Source organism: Rutilus rutilus, assembly GCF_951802725.1.
Source record: "Rutilus rutilus genome assembly, chromosome: 20".
Classification (NCBI taxonomy): domain Eukaryota; kingdom Metazoa; phylum Chordata; class Actinopteri; order Cypriniformes; family Leuciscidae; genus Rutilus; species Rutilus rutilus.
Window position 1 is genome coordinate 29,008,309 of NC_140225.1, and position 18,804 is coordinate 29,027,112.

At 38.2% G+C, this 18,804-nt stretch overlaps 1 protein-coding gene across 1 annotated transcript; it reads left to right on the forward strand.

The window, feature by feature from the left end:
- Positions 1-1,252: 1,252 nt before the first annotated feature.
- psap (prosaposin) lies at positions 1,253-18,507 on the forward strand. Its single transcript, XM_084390939.1, has 14 exons — positions 1,253-1,449; positions 7,159-7,292; positions 7,379-7,453; positions 7,531-7,656; positions 10,038-10,226; positions 10,371-10,517; positions 10,636-10,692; positions 14,178-14,345; positions 14,500-14,592; positions 15,452-15,629; positions 15,710-15,873; positions 17,354-17,434; positions 17,529-17,636; positions 17,753-18,507. Exons 1-14 carry the CDS (start codon positions 1,416-1,418, stop codon positions 17,786-17,788), a joined length of 1,590 nt encoding a protein of 529 aa, XP_084247065.1. The 5' UTR covers positions 1,253-1,415; the 3' UTR covers positions 17,789-18,507.
- Positions 18,508-18,804: the final 297 nt, after the last annotated feature.

Sequence of the window (18,804 nt, forward strand, 5' to 3'; positions counted from 1 at the left end):
AAAAGCAAATCAAACAAGGTGCTGAAATTAACAATACAAAGTTAATTTTCAAAGTTTTTTCTCAGTCTCTTATCATATGGTTCATAACCCTAACTACTTTGTTCTTAAATCTTGTTTTTGGTTGAGTGGTTTTATTCATTCTTTATCTCATGCAGAGTTGTTTCCCTTAACTAATGTCATCAACATCAATTGAATCAACATAATTGAATAAATTGTCTTAAAATCTAATAAGTCACTTAAAGAGGTGTTCAATACTACAACTGCATCATAAGTTTGATTTTTAATAAATGGGTTATATTTGATATATAGCATTATTTTTGGACAAGCTGTTGAAAAAGAGTCTTATTAAATGAAGGGGAAAAGCCACATAAAAGTGAATGTTCCAAGGGCACTTTGATGAAAATATGGTTACACCATGGTACTGTCCTATATATATATATATATATATATATATATATATATATATATACTTTTAAAATTGTTGTATACATATATAATGATTTACATGGTACTGCAGTCAAATCAAGTCACCTTTATTTATATAGCGCTTTTACAATACAGATTGTATCAAAGCAGCTTCACAGTGATAACATGAAAATAATACAACGAAGTTTGTTTCTAGAAGAAAATTGCATCATCGTCCATCTTAAGTAAGGCAGATCAATAATATTGTTGAATATTAAATGTCCCCAACTAAGCAAGCCAAAAACACTTTAAATGAAACAACAAAATGGTACTGTACAAAAGTATCAAACCATTGTAAAAATCGTTTCATTCTTTACCTTGCATATTTGACATAAATTTGTATTCTCAACATTAAATCTTATTCCTAAAATTCTTCTTTTGCAGGGTTTATATGATTCACAATTTCAAAGTGCGCCTCTTTACATTTTTAGGGTTAACAGGAAATGAAAGGAAATCGGTCCTAATTTCACACTTATCTCTCTTAATCACGGAAATAAGTCCTTTTTACAGGTCCTGGGAAGCATTATTGCACTAAACAATTCCTCAAAAAAAATGTGTTAAGAGCATTTTCTATCACCAAAGCGTACATTTTCTATCGTAAGATCGTGTATATTTGAGGTACTATCACTGAATATTGCAAATGTTCCTTTACTCATTTAATCATTGGCATTGAAATACTCTAGATGATTTTATCATACACTTTAAGGAGCAATTTAGATATGTTAATATGTCCGCACAATTTGAAATGACAAAGGTCTCGGGTCTGTTCCTCATGAAGCCACGCCCCAGACAGTCACGCGGTCAGCTGACTGTGAGATCAGCAGCATAAAGCCTCCTCATCATCACACGACCCAGCGATTCACTGCAGCACACAAACACCATCAGCAGACCCAGACCCAGACCAGACTTATAACACGACACTGCTGTTCGATAGAAGCGTTCCCGAAGACATGATGCTTCTCACGCTTCTCTTTATCTCCACGGGTAATATATGTTTTGGTTTTACTGAGCTCCACATTATTGTGTGTGTGTTAGTTCCTTGTAAGAAGTGTGCCATAGCTGCAGCTAATGGCGGAGGAAGTGTTTGGTAAACATGTCATGTAACGTTCGGTTACCGAAAGTCAAGCCCGCTTAAATGGAAAAATGATCTTCAAATACACGTCCTAACTTATTATTCTGTTCAAGAAAGCCAGAATAAAGAATCTTATCTAATAATAGCGATATTAATATTGTGTTCCCGTTTTGTTTTTTGCAAATGTTTCGTGTGTTGACGTGCTGTGCTAACTGGCTAACGTTAGGTGAACAACAGACTAGAGCCCAGCCCACGTAACGTTAAGTCTCTAATGACTTTCCGGTGTATAAAAAAAATATTCGCAATTATTTATTTGAGTTGACTTAACTAGTATCTGTATTTTTTTTTATTTTATATACGCATGTATGTGTTTTTGCGCAGTCAGCTATTTTTAACCTGTATAAACTCTGACTAGTGAGTTTTAATCTTTATCTGCCGATTGTTTAGTCTGAAACCGATGCAACTGGGTTTATTATAGTCATGAATGTATTACATTTTAATTTCGTTTCTTGTACTTAATGCGAATCATGTCCGCATTATGACTCATCACTTCTTATAACGTTCGTCTCGTGCTTGATCGATTTAAATGATTTCATCACATTTATCTCTTTCTTTTGAGCCCTGACAGATGACCGTGTCTGAATGTTGTTGACACAGTAAATGCAACCTGATTATCAGCTGATGTACTCAGACTGTCTTTTAGTTTTAACCCGAAGTTTTCCTTATTCTGAGATCTGACAAATCAATGACAAATTCTGATATGCTTTATCATTTGTATCCAAGCAAGTTGTTGCTTGTCTGTTCTCACTTCCAGGGATCAGATCTCTGTGGACAGTTGCAACATCCTCTTCTGTGTTCCTCTTTAGGATTTCTGCTTGCAGTCACGATTTAACTTTTTTTTATTAATCTTTTTGCAGAGATGTCTGAAAGCATAGTCTTTCATAAATGTTTGGTCAAGTCAGAGCTTCTAGCTTGTGAAAAATGATTTATTAATAAAACCACAGAATGTTCCACTTCTCATTGACATGCAGTTTTCTCAGTAATTGCACAAGAGGAAGCTGGACGCGATTGGCCGAATAGACCCGGAGCATGACTGTTTATAAAAGTTTAGTGATATGATTTGGCTATGGCATCTCGAGTATGTGATTTGTGTTTGCTCTTGACTTATCACTAGGATCACTTCTGTATTTCAGGTAGTTTATTATTTTATTTTATTTTATTTTTTTAATGTAACAGCAGCTGTTTTTGTTTACATCTTCGCTTTTTGCAGTTCACTCCAGTGAAATTGAAAAACTTATTCCATGTACTCGGTCTCCATTAAAGGGTTAGTTCACCCAAAAATGAAAATCCTGTCAGTAATTACTCACCCTCATGTTGTTCCAACCCGGTAAGACTTTCGTTCATCTTCAGAACACAAATTAAGATATTTTTTATGAAATCTGTACGTTGTACGTCAGAACGTAGGCTCACTATTGGCCAACGCTGGTCATGTGTGTGATGCTGGCCAATAGTGAGCCTACGTTCTGACGCACAACTGTTACACTACGTGAAGTAATTACTGACATAATCTTCATTTTTGGGTGAACTAATGCTGGGTACACACCAAAAGATTTTTTACATCTTATAAGATTTTCAAAATGTGATAGACCACAAACATGAGGACAAAAAATCCTAGATTCAAGCATTTTGCTCCTATAGTGTGTGGTGTGCCATGATGTGACAAAGACAGCACACCACACACAAACAGATTTTCAACCAGATTCTCGACTGTGAACACAGGAAATCTCGCAAAACCTCGCGAGACTTCAGAATAAGCATGTCGGATGATATGCATGAAGAAATTATGATGATAGTGTTTGGAATGATTTTCACAGAAAATTCACATTAAAAAAAACAACAAAAAAAACATTGTACCCACCATTATATATAGCCTTTTATACAGAAATATATTCATTCTTCATTGTATTTATTGTCTCTTTAGAAAAAGTTAGCCTATTTAATCCCTCACTGAATCCTTATAACACTCAGCTTCCTGCATGTGTGCGTGTGTGAGAATGACCGTCTTCCATCATCTCACTTTCTGATTGGATATTGTTTCGTTTCACGTGATAATCTCCAGAACGTGCGCGCGTTTGTCCTCGGGGTTCCCCCCACACATCAGGATTTCTGATCGTAAATATTAAACATGTTGAATATTTACGATTCGCGATCGGGGCGGCTCCGACGTTCTTCCGAGCAGGTTCGGACACTCTTAACACACCTCACACCAAGGGAAAATCTGATAAAATAATCTGTTGAACCATCAAGATAATCGGGACATAGCTAGGATTGTCGGAAGGGGGGAAATCGGCCCAAAAGCAGCCCGATTATCTTTTGGTGTGTACCCAGCATAACCCTTTAATATGAGCTCAAACTGCATGCACACATTTATAAGCAAAATTGAAAAATGTTGTTTAGAGAAGTTTCCTGTCATTACTTGACATGCTATGTCAACTACACATTCCCGCAATGAGTCGACTGTTTTCTGTCTAGCAGTGATCTGTGATTAAAGCCTGTTTTCCGGATTTATCATAAGTGCTGGTAAAATTTAAGTACTTTATGGTGTGTAGGGCAAAACACTTTCATGACTTGAATGATACCCAGTTTTACAGCCAGTTCTTTGGACATGATGTTTATTGCATGGTGCTTTCCCATGATCTGTACTGTCTGCACCTTCTCACATATTAAGATATTTTTCTGATTTGATTTGGACCACTGATATGAATTGCAGAGCAGAAGTGAAATTCTGGTGGTTTAACAAACCGTAGTGTTTTTCATAGGGATGTGCACGACTACTTGGACATGACAGCGGCGATTGATCATTAAAACGATGATTGCTGTGACTTTAAAAAAATATTTTGATTTTTTTCTGATTGGCTATATGGCTTATATGGCATTTTGGCAAGTACCTGAGGTCTAATTGGTTTGCATTAGCATTTAGTGATGCCTGGATGCACTTACATAGTTAAACTTAGACAGTTAAATATGCTGGATGTGCAGCGCCAATCTGTGGACCAAAATGTCCACCCCTCGTTTTTCATTGGTAATGGTATACTTGTTGCCTTTTGCTTTTGGTTTCTTTGTTTAAAAATCCTTTGGGAATGTTTCCAAGTTTAAGCTGGGAGTACACAGTATGATTTTTGCTGTCATACATTAAAAAAAATCTCTCTTGGGAGAAATTGTGGAAATCGTTGATGCTTGTATGGTCGCGACTCGTATTGTGTGCTGAGTAGTAGCTTACAAGCTCCTGATCATTTTTAAACCTGGTTTAAAAAATTCGTGGAGTCGGCCTGATTTTGACCAGTGTATAGGCTGTCCCCTATTGCCAAATCATACACAACAATGTCATATATGCAGGGATGGGCAGTATTTCAGATACATGTATTTAAAATACGTATTTGAAATACAAAATACTGTTTTGTATTTTAAAGCCTTTGGAAAAAATCAGCAACCTCTTTATCAGGGTATTGATTTTGTGCATCAATTAGTTCAGACATTCACTAGCTCAGCATTGGATCAGCAATTTTTTGGTGAGAAAGTTTAAATTGTGCATTATTCACTTGAGTTAACATGAAAGAATAAAAGAGCACAGACAATTGGGAAAATAGCATTAGCCAATCAGTCTTGACCGGTTGTTGATTATCAACTAGCTTGTCAAATGTGTTTAAAGCATTACTGCATGTTAGGGCTGGGTGATATGACACTACATATCATAGCGATGAAATAAAGTGTGAATTGATGGAACTTTTTCTAAATCGTTTACATAGATGGGCCTTTTTGTGGGGTGAGCAAATATCCGTGCAGCTTTTAGTGGGCAGGAATTATTGGACCGTTGGAGTGGAAAAACAAACTCTGATGAATGATAGCCTACACCACAAAAATCTTCAGCTTTTAGTTTTTTTTACAAAAAAAAATTAAAAAAAGGGGGTAAATATTGTCAAATGAATCTAAATTAATTCTTATTTTAGATACACTTTCTAATTTTAATGAACTTATAGAAACAAATAAACTTGACATAAAATAAACATAAAATTACTTTAAGCATTGGACTACCTGCAAAAAAAAAGAGAGAAGAAAAACCTCAAGAGTTTGAAATTCAGTTTATGCTGTGGAATCAAAACTGATATTGAGAATTGTGCAACCATGATATTGTTACTGTGAAGTAAATTGTGATTTTGGTCATATCGCCCATCCATATTATTTGCTAGATAGCAGAAAAGGTTCCCACAGTTTTACATACAGTATGAATTTTTTAATAAAAGTAATAGACTGCATTGTAACCAGAAATGAGTATATAAATGGCAGCTATTTTGCATAAGTTTATTTGTAATTGAAAGAAAGAGAGAAAGAAAGAAAAGAGATGTTTAAGAATGAAAAGTCAGTAGGCCTATACAGTTTCTTCATTCACTGTGACCTATACCTGCACTGGATGGCCAATTTCACATGTATTTTGTGTATTTTCAAAATACTGTATCTGTATTGAAATACATTTTTTCACACAATATTTTGTATTTGTATTTAAATACATTTTCTTGTATTTATGCCCATCTCTTATGCTAGCTAGATCAATGAATATTATAACCCAGTGACTTCAACCCTACAGTTTGTGCATACGCGCACACAAAAATACTTTCTAGATGTGTCAAGTCATTACAGTAAAATAGCAAGTGCACTTCTAACAAAATGACTAAAACTAGTGTTTCACATCTGGGTTTTGTCAACTTGTCTTTTGTACAGTCAGCTATAGAGGCTGATGCTGAGCTGGCGGAAACAGAGACCGGATCACAAGACTGCTCACGCTCCTGGTTTTTGTCAGTGCATATGTCAGATTATCTCGCCTATGAATTTCGGACTGGAGTCTGCAGTTTTTTTTTTTGTTCTTTTTAAATGGTGATTTCAGGAGTAGGAGGAATAATTCTTCAGATCCAAAGCTGCCATTCTGATTGTGCAACTACAGTTCAGTTTCTTATGATCAGCTCGAAGTGGAAAGAAATCTGCTGTCACTGGCTTCACACGAGCCTGTTTATTCCTGATTTGACTCTGTTCGTGTCATGGAAAGTTTTAAAGGAACTATAATTAGGCGTTGTACTTGGTGGAATCAGTATTAACTGGCTTAAGTTCTGGGGACTTTCCAGGCACATGCTGTCAAAAAAGAAATTGTGTCCCAGACTCCCCACCCCTGTTTTTGTTTCAAATCCAGTTTCAGTTCTGTAAAGTTGCTTTGCTCTAACATCTTAAACTAGTCTCAATAGCAGTTCAGCTCAGAAATTCTGATTGTGAAAGCCTCAAGTTTGAATAACCAGTTATAGGTCACCTGGATGCAATTCTACCTGTATACAAAGTTAAAGCGGAAAATTGTTGAATAGACACAGCTTCCTTATTCAACAACAACAATAAGGAAGAATACAAAACATGTCTAAACTTCTTCTTTTTTTTTTCAAAATTAAGTGTCATAATTCTTGGCAAGCTGATCCGATAAGAAAAATATGGTTCAGATAGAAGTGCTATTTGATGTTGCATGGGTCATCTCACGCCTGTGTCCATTGCAGCTGTTCTGAACACATCTAATGTTTTCTTGTTAGCTGTGGCGAGTCCCCTGTTGGGTACGGAGCAGTGTGCCCGCGGTCCCCCCTACTGGTGCCAGAATGTCAAGACTGCTTCTCTTTGTGATGCCGTCCAACACTGCCAACAGAATGTGTGGAACAAGCCTCAGATGGTGCGTTGACCTGATTCTCAGAAGCTCTTTAGTATGCCAGTGCATAATTCCTGAGCACTAAGTGTATAAAACCTTCTTTCTCGCAGAAAACTGTGCCATGTGATCTGTGCAAAGAGGTGTTGATGGTGGTGGAGCAGCTTTTGAAGGATAATGCCACAGAGGTATGCAAACATGATAACACTAGTGTTTTGAGTGCTCTTAATGGAGGTCAAAGTCTAAATTCTTGTGTTGAATCTAGAGCGAACTCCTCGGATACATGGAGAAGGCCTGTCAGCTGATCCCTGATGAGGGCCTGTCTGGCCAGTGCAAGGAGATTGTTGATAACTACTTCCCCATTCTCATGGGCATCATCCAAGGAGAGCTGGTGAGCTGAATGCTTCCCTTCCCTTTTAACTGAGTAACAATTTCCCTTTTAGTTGATGATTTGTGATTCGTTCATGGTAAGTGTTTAGTAACAGTACTCTTTCAAGCACAAGCTGGCTCTTTATGAGCAGAAATAATGATTCATGCTTTTACAAACCTATTTGCTCAAAATCAAGCCCAAATTTTACTTCAGTTTTTATGGGTAAACGAGGCTCCGCGTGACTCAAATTATTATTATTTTTTTTTTGTAACCCTGCGTACTTTGAACACGCAGGTCACATGTGCATTGAATTTGTTTTGCACTTATCAGTTGTTCCACTAGGTGACAACACTTCCCTGAGACATTGGTTCACGGTAGAAGAAAGCGAAACTAAAGAGACGGAACAAAATACCGGAGACTGCAACAACAGACGCATGCATTGACTAGGGGTGTGGACGAATAGTAGAATATTTGATCAGTAATAATTATTAGAAAAATAAAATACTATTATAACATTAGTTAATTTGTTTTTATAATTTAGTAACTTTACATTTAATCTCAATATTAATGTAGTAACAAAGTCAGTAGCCTATATTTTAAATGTTATGTCTAATGGCTTTAAAAAAAAAAATGTAGGGCTTGTTTATATTTTAATTAAGGGACTGTTTATATGACAGTTTATTCAACTATTGCTTTGCATTACGATCATTGTATATTAAACATAAAGGGATAATTCACCCAACAATGAAAATTAGGCCATGATTTACTCACCCTCAAGCCATCCTAGGAGTTTATAACATTCTTCTTTCAGATGAATGCAATCGGAGTTATATTAAAAATGTCCTGGCTCTTCCAAGCTTTATAATGGCAGTGAATGGCTGTTTCTGTTTTGAAATCCATAAAAGTGCCTCTATCCATCATAAAAGTGCCTCTATCCATCATAAAAGTGCATCTATCCATCATAAAAGTGCTCCACACTGCTCTGGGGGGATAATAAAGGCCTTCTGAAGCAAAGTGATGTTTGTAACGTGTTAAATATGAATATTTTTCTTACACAAAGTAAAATTCTAGCTTCCTGCCAAACGGCCATACGCAGTCTACTTGCGTTTAAAGCGCATCTTGCACAACTTGTGATGTCAGAAGTAGCGTAGTGCGTAAATATCAGCAGTGCGTCACATTACATAAGTTGTGCTTTACACTCAAGTGGAATCCGTATGTTTGTTTGGCCGGAAGCTAGTTATTTTACTTTATAAAGTTTTAAATATGGATATTTTTCTGACACATGCTTCGCTTCGATCACATGCAAAATCTGAGGTAAATGAAATTATTTTGTTTTCCACTCCAGATATGCCCTCTTCAAAACGATAAAATTGTAATATGTAACCCTAACACGACTATATTTTTTTAGAAAAGCTACGTTTCTTACAAAGCAAAACATTAAATATGCAAAAGTAAACTACTAGTATTTCCAAGTCGACGATATAATTGTAATATGTAACCCTAACACGACTATATCTTTTAGAAAAGCTACGTTTCTTACAAAGCAAAACATTAAATGTGCAAAAAAGTAAACTACTAGTATTTCCAAGTCGACGAGCAGCAGTATCGTTTAAGTGACTATTCGAATAGTCTCGCATATGCTGATAATTAAATGCCTAATATTAGCTGATATGGTATAGTATCTCATTTGACTATTACATCAGACCCTATAGACCTTATGTAGCCCCGCCACTTTTCAGCGCTGTGCTCGCTGTCTTTTGTTTTCCGGTCAGTATTTTCACAGCGATCTTGCGTATTTATGAATGAACGGCTCGTTTTAAAATCTTCCCGGTCTACTGACATTTAAGACATCTGCTTTAAACGTTACAACCCTCATGATAACTTTCGTTAACTTTACATTAATTAAATCCACTTCAAAAGCTAATTTCTCCTGGACAGCAATGCCATAGAAATATACAGAGCGACCGCAAAAACGGAAGTTCAAAGACAGTATTCATAAGATGGCTGAACCCTTGTTTCTCGGGCGCATAAGGTCTATAGACACCAATAGAGTAATTCTGTTCGTATTGTGGCTTTTACAAAACCAAATAGAGAAGTTGCTCTAACAATGGAAATCATTATCAACTGCAGTAGAAGAACTTGGGAAAAATTTAAGCTAAACTCACACATTTTCATGACTGCAAAACTAACTAAAAGCTTTAGTGTGACTAGACTTTAAATAGCTAACCATCTTATCAGCACTAGACCAAAGCAGCCTTTGTGTTATGGTCTCTTCCTTCCTGTTGAGCCTCATCAGTCACAATCCTCTTTAAAGAACTGAAGGGGGTCAGTGTATTCATCTGCAGATCCTCTTTGTGTGTTTATCATGTTTGACAATGCTTCTGTTGTCCTTCATCTTGCAGGATGACCCCGGTGTGGTGTGCGCTGCTATGGGCCTCTGTGTGTCCCAGCAGGAAGGTCTGGCTAAAGCTCAGCTCATGTCCAACGAGATCCCCCAAGTGGACCTGAACCAGCATGAACTCAACCCCTTCCTGCTCAACATCCCCCAGCTGCTCTACCCCCAAGAGAAAGTCAAGGAGAGCACAAAAGAGGTGAAGCTGTCACACGCCTGTTTTAATGGGGATAAAAAGCCACGGGGATTCTAAATGTTGAACTTGATGAATATAATGTAGTGTTGCCATGAATTTGTCATCCTGTATGTTCCCTAACTGGCCGGTTTTCTCTTCTGTGTGCAGATGAGTGGAGATGCAGTGTGCAATGACTGCGTTACGTTCCTCACTGACACTCAAGAGGAGGCCAAAGCCAACGCCTCATTTATCAGCGCTCTGATCGCACAAGTGGAGAGCCAGTGTGAGCTTCTGGGACCCGGCATGTCTGACATGGTGAGAACATGAGCATTGAGTTTACTGAGTTTGTGTGCTCAACGTAAAGCTGCCATGCTTCGGTGTGCATTGCATGTCTGGTACATATCTTGCTATCTTATCTTTTTGTTTTCAACAGTGCAAAGAGTACATCAGCCAGTACGGCCCACTGGTCTTTCAACAGCTCATGTCTATGGTAAGTAATTTAGCATAAAATGTCTTCTCATTTGTGTAGGCATTTCAGTAGTTTCATTCTTCCATTCTTCACTACCAAAAAGGAACTTGAGTCCCACTCTTGTGGCACACCACAGTGAGTTATAAAGGGGTCATATGAGGAATCAAATTTTAATATTTATCATAGTGTGCTATATAATTTCCAGAACTCTTTCTCCCCAGTGAAAGAGCATTTATTGGAAGTTAAATTAGTTTAAAAATCACACTTTTGCAGCTCTCTTGCAGGTGCATATTAAATGTAAATGTGGGAATTTAAATAAACTAGATTGAAACTTCAAGTTCTCCTGTTTAAAATGATATATGGCACTGCCTGCTATAATGGGTTAGAAAAACAAAGAAAAGTACAGGTGAGTCAGGTGCCCCAAAAATGTTCTAGGTCTTTAAGGGTTAACATGAACTAATAATGAATATGTCTAAAACATTGATAATCATAGTTGATGTTAATTTCCTCATTTACCAACACATGATTTAAATCAAAAGTTGTATCTGCTAATATTTAATGGACCTGAGCTAACATGATCAATGAAGAGTTATTTTTATTAACTAACGGTCACAAAGGTTAATAAATGTTTGGTAACAAATGTATTGCTCATTGTTATTTAATGTTAGTAGAAGCATTAAACCACATTAATGGAACGTTGTTGTAAAGTGTTACCCATTTCAGCAGAGTGCTTTCAACATTAAGAAACCGAAGCAGGAAGTAGAGTAAATACTCCAATCATTTTAGTTCTGAGGTTTAGGAATAAAAAGTGAAATGAGTCTGTGTGGAGCACCTGCGGTTCCTAGTGTTGCAAATGAGCAGCTGAAGTTTGTTTCGAACGGGATCCCAAGTCACTTCACATTGATGCCTATTATTATATTGTCACGGTATAATGCAGAATTTGCAACTTGGCTGATACTGAAAGAAGAGGGGGATAAAAACTGTTGGGATTGTTTAGTCTACAATGCAAAGAGGATGTTTCTATTAAAGGCACAAGCAGCAAAAAGCATCCTGTTTAAAGGGTCAAAGAGAGGGTGGAAAATAGTCGTGAAAATGAATTCTGACTGCTGCATAAATGACTAGCTATTATAAGTGGACCGCAGGGGGAAAACACTATTAAAATATGACCCCTTTAATTTGTAGAGCTTGTTGGAAATGAACAAAGCTGCTTGTTCCCTTTTCCTGTTAAGACTCTCTGCCTGTCTGCCAGCTTAATCCACATCTCTAATCACTTGTCGTTTTTTTTTCTTTTTCTCCCCATTCTTTACTCCCACCTTCATTTTCTTTTTCTTTTTTTTTTCTTGTGGTTTTGTTTGCTCTGGTCTTCAGGAGCAGGTAGGTTTCTCTGAGCTGCTAGTCTCATCCTAGCTTGTCTTTCAATCTGTCCTGTGGCTAATCACCTGTGCTGTTTTCTAATCCAAGCAACCATTGCTAATCTGTGCTGTTGTGTAGAATAGCCACTCACACGTTCTTAAAATAGACCTAACCTTGAGGGTTTCATGTTCGTTTGATTTTTAGATGTAGTACCAGAGTGATCTTCAATTTATCATAACATTCGTCACACATAATACACTATCTGTGAGCAGGGTTGGGAACCATGTACTGGTTCTTATTCAGTAACCGGTTCTATTTAACAACAAAAGATCATTCATTTCCATGCCATTTTTGGCTCTCTTCATTCTTCACCAGAAGGATGGAAGCAACACTAAAATCCCCTTTTTCCTGAATGTCATTCAGTGGCAATCAAAAATAAGACTACACAATTCTGTTAACACGTAAACTGGCCTGTCAATCATCCTCTACATTTCATTTAATCTATATTTTCCTGCTGTATAGGAGAGAAGTAGCACATTGATCATGGGTCTTTTGTGTGGAGAACTCTCCTCATATTCTTGAGTAATGATGCATTAAGTTAATGGCCAAATGGATCTTTTATAAAAGTTCATGTTGCAGATGAAATCAACCCGTATATATATATAAAAAAAAAAAAAATTCAGGTTAAATGTTTATTAGTCACTCAAACCCCTTTATCTAAACCTCTCCACTAACCACTGGTCGTGCACATCCGCCATGTTTGCAGTTTAACACTTTATTCGTGTTTGTAGTTCTGAACTTAATCCTCCTCCAAAGCACAATGGGTTGTGGGCAATATTAGTGCGCACGGAGCCACACTTAAAAAAAAAAAAAATTCCGGCAATAGTAGACCATCTGGGGACTTTTGGCATACTCTTTTCAACATGCTATGCTTTGGGACACACTTATCTCGCATACTATTTAGGGTAAAAAAATTTATTCAGTTAACTCTTGAAGATGTTTTTAACAAAGTTACTCATATGGTTTGAGAGTTTAGTAGAAATAAATTGTAAACACCTGATAGTTTTACCATAAATGTATTGCCATGAAAATAGCCACAGAAGCTGGCATGGTGTGTGTTTATATAAAAATAAACACATTTAGGATGGATAGTCTGCACATTTGGACGCAGGGGCAATTTATGTGTTTGAATTGGTCTTGCATTGACTCCCTCAGTGACCGAATCGGTCTGAACGAATCTGGACTTGGCTGTCCCAATACCCACACTTAGTTTTTACACTCCTCTATTTGCATGATGTGTTTCTGGTATTTAACCAGTGTTCAAGTGGGTGTGCGGAACTCTTATCTGATGGGACACACTTATAGTGATCAAGTAAAGTTTTTACAGAGCTGTATTTACACATTTTGATTTTCAATACTGTAAATATCTGAACAGTCATCAATAGGTAACGGGCGACGTTAAATTAAATGCACCACAATTAATAAACTAAGTCAATTGCAAACATTTTAAACGCACTCATCTCTGCACCAATACAATGTGCAAACCTTTAGTTTTACTACCAAATTAAATGTAATGTCTAATTTAATTTACACTACAAAGTTTTCCTCAATCACGATATCGGGTCATGTGAGTTTTTAAACCTGATGAATGATGCTCAGCAGTGGTATTAGATATAGTGTGGCATTAATGTGCGTTAAGGGCACGGAGTTTTGAGTTTTATCCGACATGGGACAGTCTTGTGCGCTCACTGGTGTGCATGTCATCTCAAGTGGCTAAGACCACGAGTGTGGGTGTTGGGAAAGGCCCTTAAAGTAAGTTGCCTTTGTGTCCAATTACTAAAAGAATTGTTAACTCAATCATTCGAGAACTGATTAACCGTTATTCACTTAACCACATGAGTTGGATGAACAAGTTGGTTCATCAGATCACACTTGCGCACATGTATGCATGGTAGTCCTCAGACTGGCAGGGTGATGTGGGATACTGTGGGCATGAGGTGGAGCAGGATCATGGGTAATCTCAGTTAGTCAGAGGGATGCTGCATGATGATCCTAGATGTTGTATTAGCATATCAGTCAGTGCATGCCTGAGACTCTGCTCATGTTGACACGTCATGTTACTCAGTGAGTGTGTGTGCCTACCATTCCTCCAGCAACCCAAGGATATCTGTGCTCGTGCTGGCTTCTGCCCCGTCAAGAAGTCTTCTGTGCGCATGGAGATGCTGATGCCTGCCAAATCCATACCTGCCAAATCCATCCCTGCAGTCAAGATGTTTCCTGCAACCAAACTGGAAACACCTGTCCTAGCCAAGCCTGCTAAGGTACAAAATATAGCTTCTGTATTCTTAACAAGAAAGTAGGAAACATCCCCACATATGTTTTATTCAGCTCTAAATATTCAAATCAAACTCAAGTAGGGAAGCTGTGTAAAAATGTAGGATGTTTTCTTGATTAACATGCATTTGTTTTTGACAGAATCTGGTGCGAGTGCGTGACTCTCCTCAGTGTGCCATCTGTGAGTTTGTGATGAAGGAACTTGAGAGCATGATTGAGGGTCAAACATCTGAGGTATGAAGCCAACATTGACTATCAGTTATTTTACGAGTTTAAAAACCTCATTTCGATGCTACAACAAATAACGGAGAGTACCAGTAGAATGCATGGAAATAAATTAGGCAAGCGAGACACCAATGAGATGTCGAGGGTTGATAAAGCCAACCTTATCAGCAGGTGGGACTGATGTAATAAGGTCTTCATTCATTGAAGAGAAAGCAGATTTATTAAAGTGTAATGGCATGCATGCTGGTTTTTGCAGTCAGGCAATTGGCCAACAATCCACTGCAAAAAAGAAGTCCATCACAGTTGGAGACTAACAAAATAAAAAATAAAGTAAATCTTGTTTTAATTTGCTTTCGTTTTCTTCAAAACAATTGGAAGATATTTTTAGTGACACCTGGGGCCTTTACCATGAAGCTCCGTTACAGTATTGGCTTCGAGTTGACAACCAAATCAACCCATTCAGGCTTTGTCACAGATGCTGGTCATCAACTTTGTCAACTCTGGTATTGATCCTGAGCTCATGGTTAACTGGAGTGTGTGCACATGAAAGTGTGATATCAGTAACAGTGACTTAGTGCAGCAGATGTTCACTTTGCTGACAGCTGATTGGTCCAATTTTGGTTTGACCTCTTACCCAGAACAAAACCTGCCTCCAAACAGGTTAGCACTATGGTGTCGAACACTGGTATAAGACTTCATGGTACTTTCAACCAAGGATTGGCACAAACTAATGGCGAAAAACAAATTCATGATGCAGTCCCCTGGATTTGTCCCTCATTGAAAGTCTACCCGAAACACTTGCTTTAAATCTGTGACGCAAGTAGACGAGATTCCCCTGTTGAAGCTGACATTTGTTGTGACTTTTTAGGCAGAGATTGTACAGGCTGTGGAGAAAGTCTGCGACATTTTGCCCTCCTCACTCAAGGCTCAGTGCAAGGACCTTATTGAGACCTACGGGCAGGCCATCATTGATCTGCTTGTGCAGGAGGCGGATCCCAAAACACTCTGCTCTTTACTCGCGCTCTGCAATGGGGTCAGCCATGTCCGTAAGTGATGTTTGTTTCTCTGTTGGATGCAAGACACTTCCATTATTGCCTTGCTCTTTCTTATTTGTCCTGTCTTGCAGCTGTAATGGAAAAGGAACAGTTTGAGGCGGGTGGTTTCTGTGACGTGTGTAAGATGGCAGTGCGTTACGTGGACGGGATCCTGGAGCAGAACGCCACTCAGGCAGAGATTGAGGAGGCCGTGATGAAGGTCTGCAGCTTCCTGCCTGAAGCAGTCCGAGATCAGGTACATCAAACCTGTCATGTTTCTTACATCCGTACTTCACACTTGCAGTTCTTCCAACAGAACAACAAAGGATTGATTTACAATTCAGTTGAAATTTATGAAAATTACATGAACTTCATGTAGGGCACTATGAAATCTACTTTACCCAAATTAATTTTGTTTATGTGGATTCAGTTTTTATGATTTAATTCTAAGCACGTCTAATCAACTGAATTCATGAAACTTTAACAATTTAATAATATAGTAATGTTTACTATAATAGGGCCCTATGATAAAAAAAAAAAGAAATTCCATTAATTACTACTTGAAGTACATTCTACTGTACAATAGTAATTTGTCAATTTCAAATTAAATCATACTTTTATTTTGGCGGAGTGCAGTGAAGACCTTTTTGAGTTTCTATGTATCTGATGGTATAAAACAAATGATGAAATGCTGGTGAAGTGACTCTGGAGATGAAGTTCATGTGGAATGTCTACTAGAGATGCGCGGTTGGCGGTTACAGCCGCGGACTCCGCGGATAAACCGCGGATTGGGCGGATGACGTGACGAAAAATAATATTTTAATTTAATTCGGGCGGGTGGCGGGCAGTTGAACCAATCAAATGAAAAATATATGTATACACATCAATGGATGGCGGGCGGGTGCGGTTTTGAAAATTGGTCAAAAACGTTGGTGCGGCTGGATGGCGGACGGATGATGATTTTTGTGATGAGGTTGCGGATGAAATAATAGCCCATCCGCGCATCTCTAATGTCTACATATATACAGTGAGACTTGATATTCACAGACACTAGTCCATATTGTGTGTTTTTTTTTTTTTTTTTTTTTTTTTTTTTTTTTGATGTACAGCCCTACTTTTTATGGATCCAGGTTTTGCCAAATTCCACATGAATGCCGTTTTTATGACTGGTTTCTGTCCGTGCTTTCCACATCACCTAAATCATAGGGCTCTAAACATGCTGTGTACCATTCACTTGTGACATCTGATTTGCAAAAGCTGGTACTTGTTAGTGAATCGATTTGAACAGCATTGAGAATCAGACACTGATTTATACAGGCTGTGTATTAGGCTTGCTGTGGTAGTCGATGTGTGTACACGGTGTTTGGCCGTACACCGATTGCATTACTTGCCCACTGCGGCAACTGAACTAACTGGATTTTAATTTCTATAAAACTAAACGACAGTTAGACAACGGACGCTGCAATTATAAACTGAAAGAGTCTGCGCCGCTTCATACAGCACAAGCTGCAGAGTCACAGCCGGAGTCAGATTTCACTTATGTTAGGAGAGTAAAGGGAGATGACTGAAAAGATGATGGCGAAGGATTGGCACGCCAGATCCTGAGCGTCATTATAGGCCTATATACAGTTTTCCAAATGAAAAGCGAGCATTCATTCAAATGCGATTCCTCTCTCCCCGTATTATGGCAAGTTTATATACTGTAAATATGTATGTGACTGCTCTCCTCTCCGCAGTGTAACCAGCTCATCGAGCAGTACGAGCCTCTGCTGGTGCAGCTGCTGCTCCAGACACTCGACCCTGACTTCGTCTGCATGGTAAGATTTAGGATTTACACTGCTCTCTCAAACTCCAATCATGTGATCAAATGATGAGCCCAGACTGAGCTGCTGTTGTTGTCGGTGGATTTAGAAGCTGGGAGCATGTCCTGAGGCAGTGCAGAGGCTGCTGGGAATGGAGCGGTGCAGCTGGGGACCAGCATACTGGTGTAAGAATGTGCAGACCGCCGCTCGCTGTAATGTGAGTATTGCCTTTCCGGCTCCAGAAGATGCACATTCATGTTTGGAGCATATAATGTTGTCTTGCACAACAACAGGCTGTGACGTAAATGACGCTTCGGTGTTTGTGTGTCGTAGGCCATGGACCACTGCAGGCGTCACGTGTGGAACTGAAGGATGAGGAGAACGTTCCAGAACAATCTTGGGAAACTAAAGGAGAATTGCTGTAGCGCTGCTTTTCTGTTTTGAAATCAATACCTGGGTTTTCTTTTAATAAGTGACATTTGAAATTGATCTGTCACATCTAATTTAACAGCCTTGTTTCAGGGGAAAGAAAGCTTTTACTGAAAGGACATGTACACTTTTGAGGGGGCAGGGGTCTGGAGGGAGGTGTGACTGGCAGGTGTAGATATATGAGAAATACTTGCACTGTAACTGGAATTCTTTCTTTTTTTAGTGTTCTTTAAGTTGTACAATCCTCCTTTAAATATGCACATAGCATCTGAGAGTTGCAAGAGAAGTTTATATGGAAATAGATTGTGCCTTTTAATGGAAGAGGTGGTCTGAGACCCCTGAGAATAAAGATGAAATGATTTATGATGCTCTAATATCCCTGCCTCCCTTTATAACTGCAAATACACCTGCGAGGCCAGTGATTTAAACTTACTTTTAATGGGTGACATTTTGGTCCTAATATAAGTTGATTCTCTAACTTTGTCATTTTGTGTCTGTTATTAATGAGCTGATGGGGAAAGTGTTGACGTTCTTCATTTGATCCACTAATCCCTCACTGATTTCAGTCACTGCTCCCTATGTCAATTTTTATCCTTGTGCTTCACACTGTTCAGACTGAGCCTTTGTTTTTAAAAAATTAAAATTAAACCTCAAACCCCTTCTCTGTGGTTTCTTTTTTTTTTTTTTTTACCATTCAGTTCCTCTGTAGAATTTTTGTATAATGTATAAACATTGTAATTTAAAGTAATAACTTTACTTAATAACTTTTCCAATGTAAGCATGACTTTTCCAATAATTTAGTCTGCTTAAACCCGGCCCTTTCTAAAGTTGTGATCATATTTACCATTGCTCGCTGAGATTACACTTGAGGTTGAAGTTTGCAGATTTTGTAAGTGCTAAAGTTGGTCATGCAAATTCACTACAATGAAATAACCCCAAGAAAGCTACTTGTTTTG

What these genes read in the sequence shown, in the direction of transcription:
- psap (XM_084390939.1), top strand. Translation starts at nt 1,416, where the DNA reads ATGATGCTTCTCACGCTTCTCTTTATCTCCACGG. An exon ending in TTGAGGGTCAAACATCTGAG is followed by an intron (nt 14,593 to 15,451) that starts GTATGAAGCCAA and finishes GTGACTTTTTAG; the next exon opens with GCAGAGATTGTACAGGCTGT. An exon ending in CTGAAGCAGTCCGAGATCAG is followed by an intron (nt 15,874 to 17,353) that starts GTACATCAAACC and finishes TCCTCTCCGCAG; the next exon opens with TGTAACCAGCTCATCGAGCA.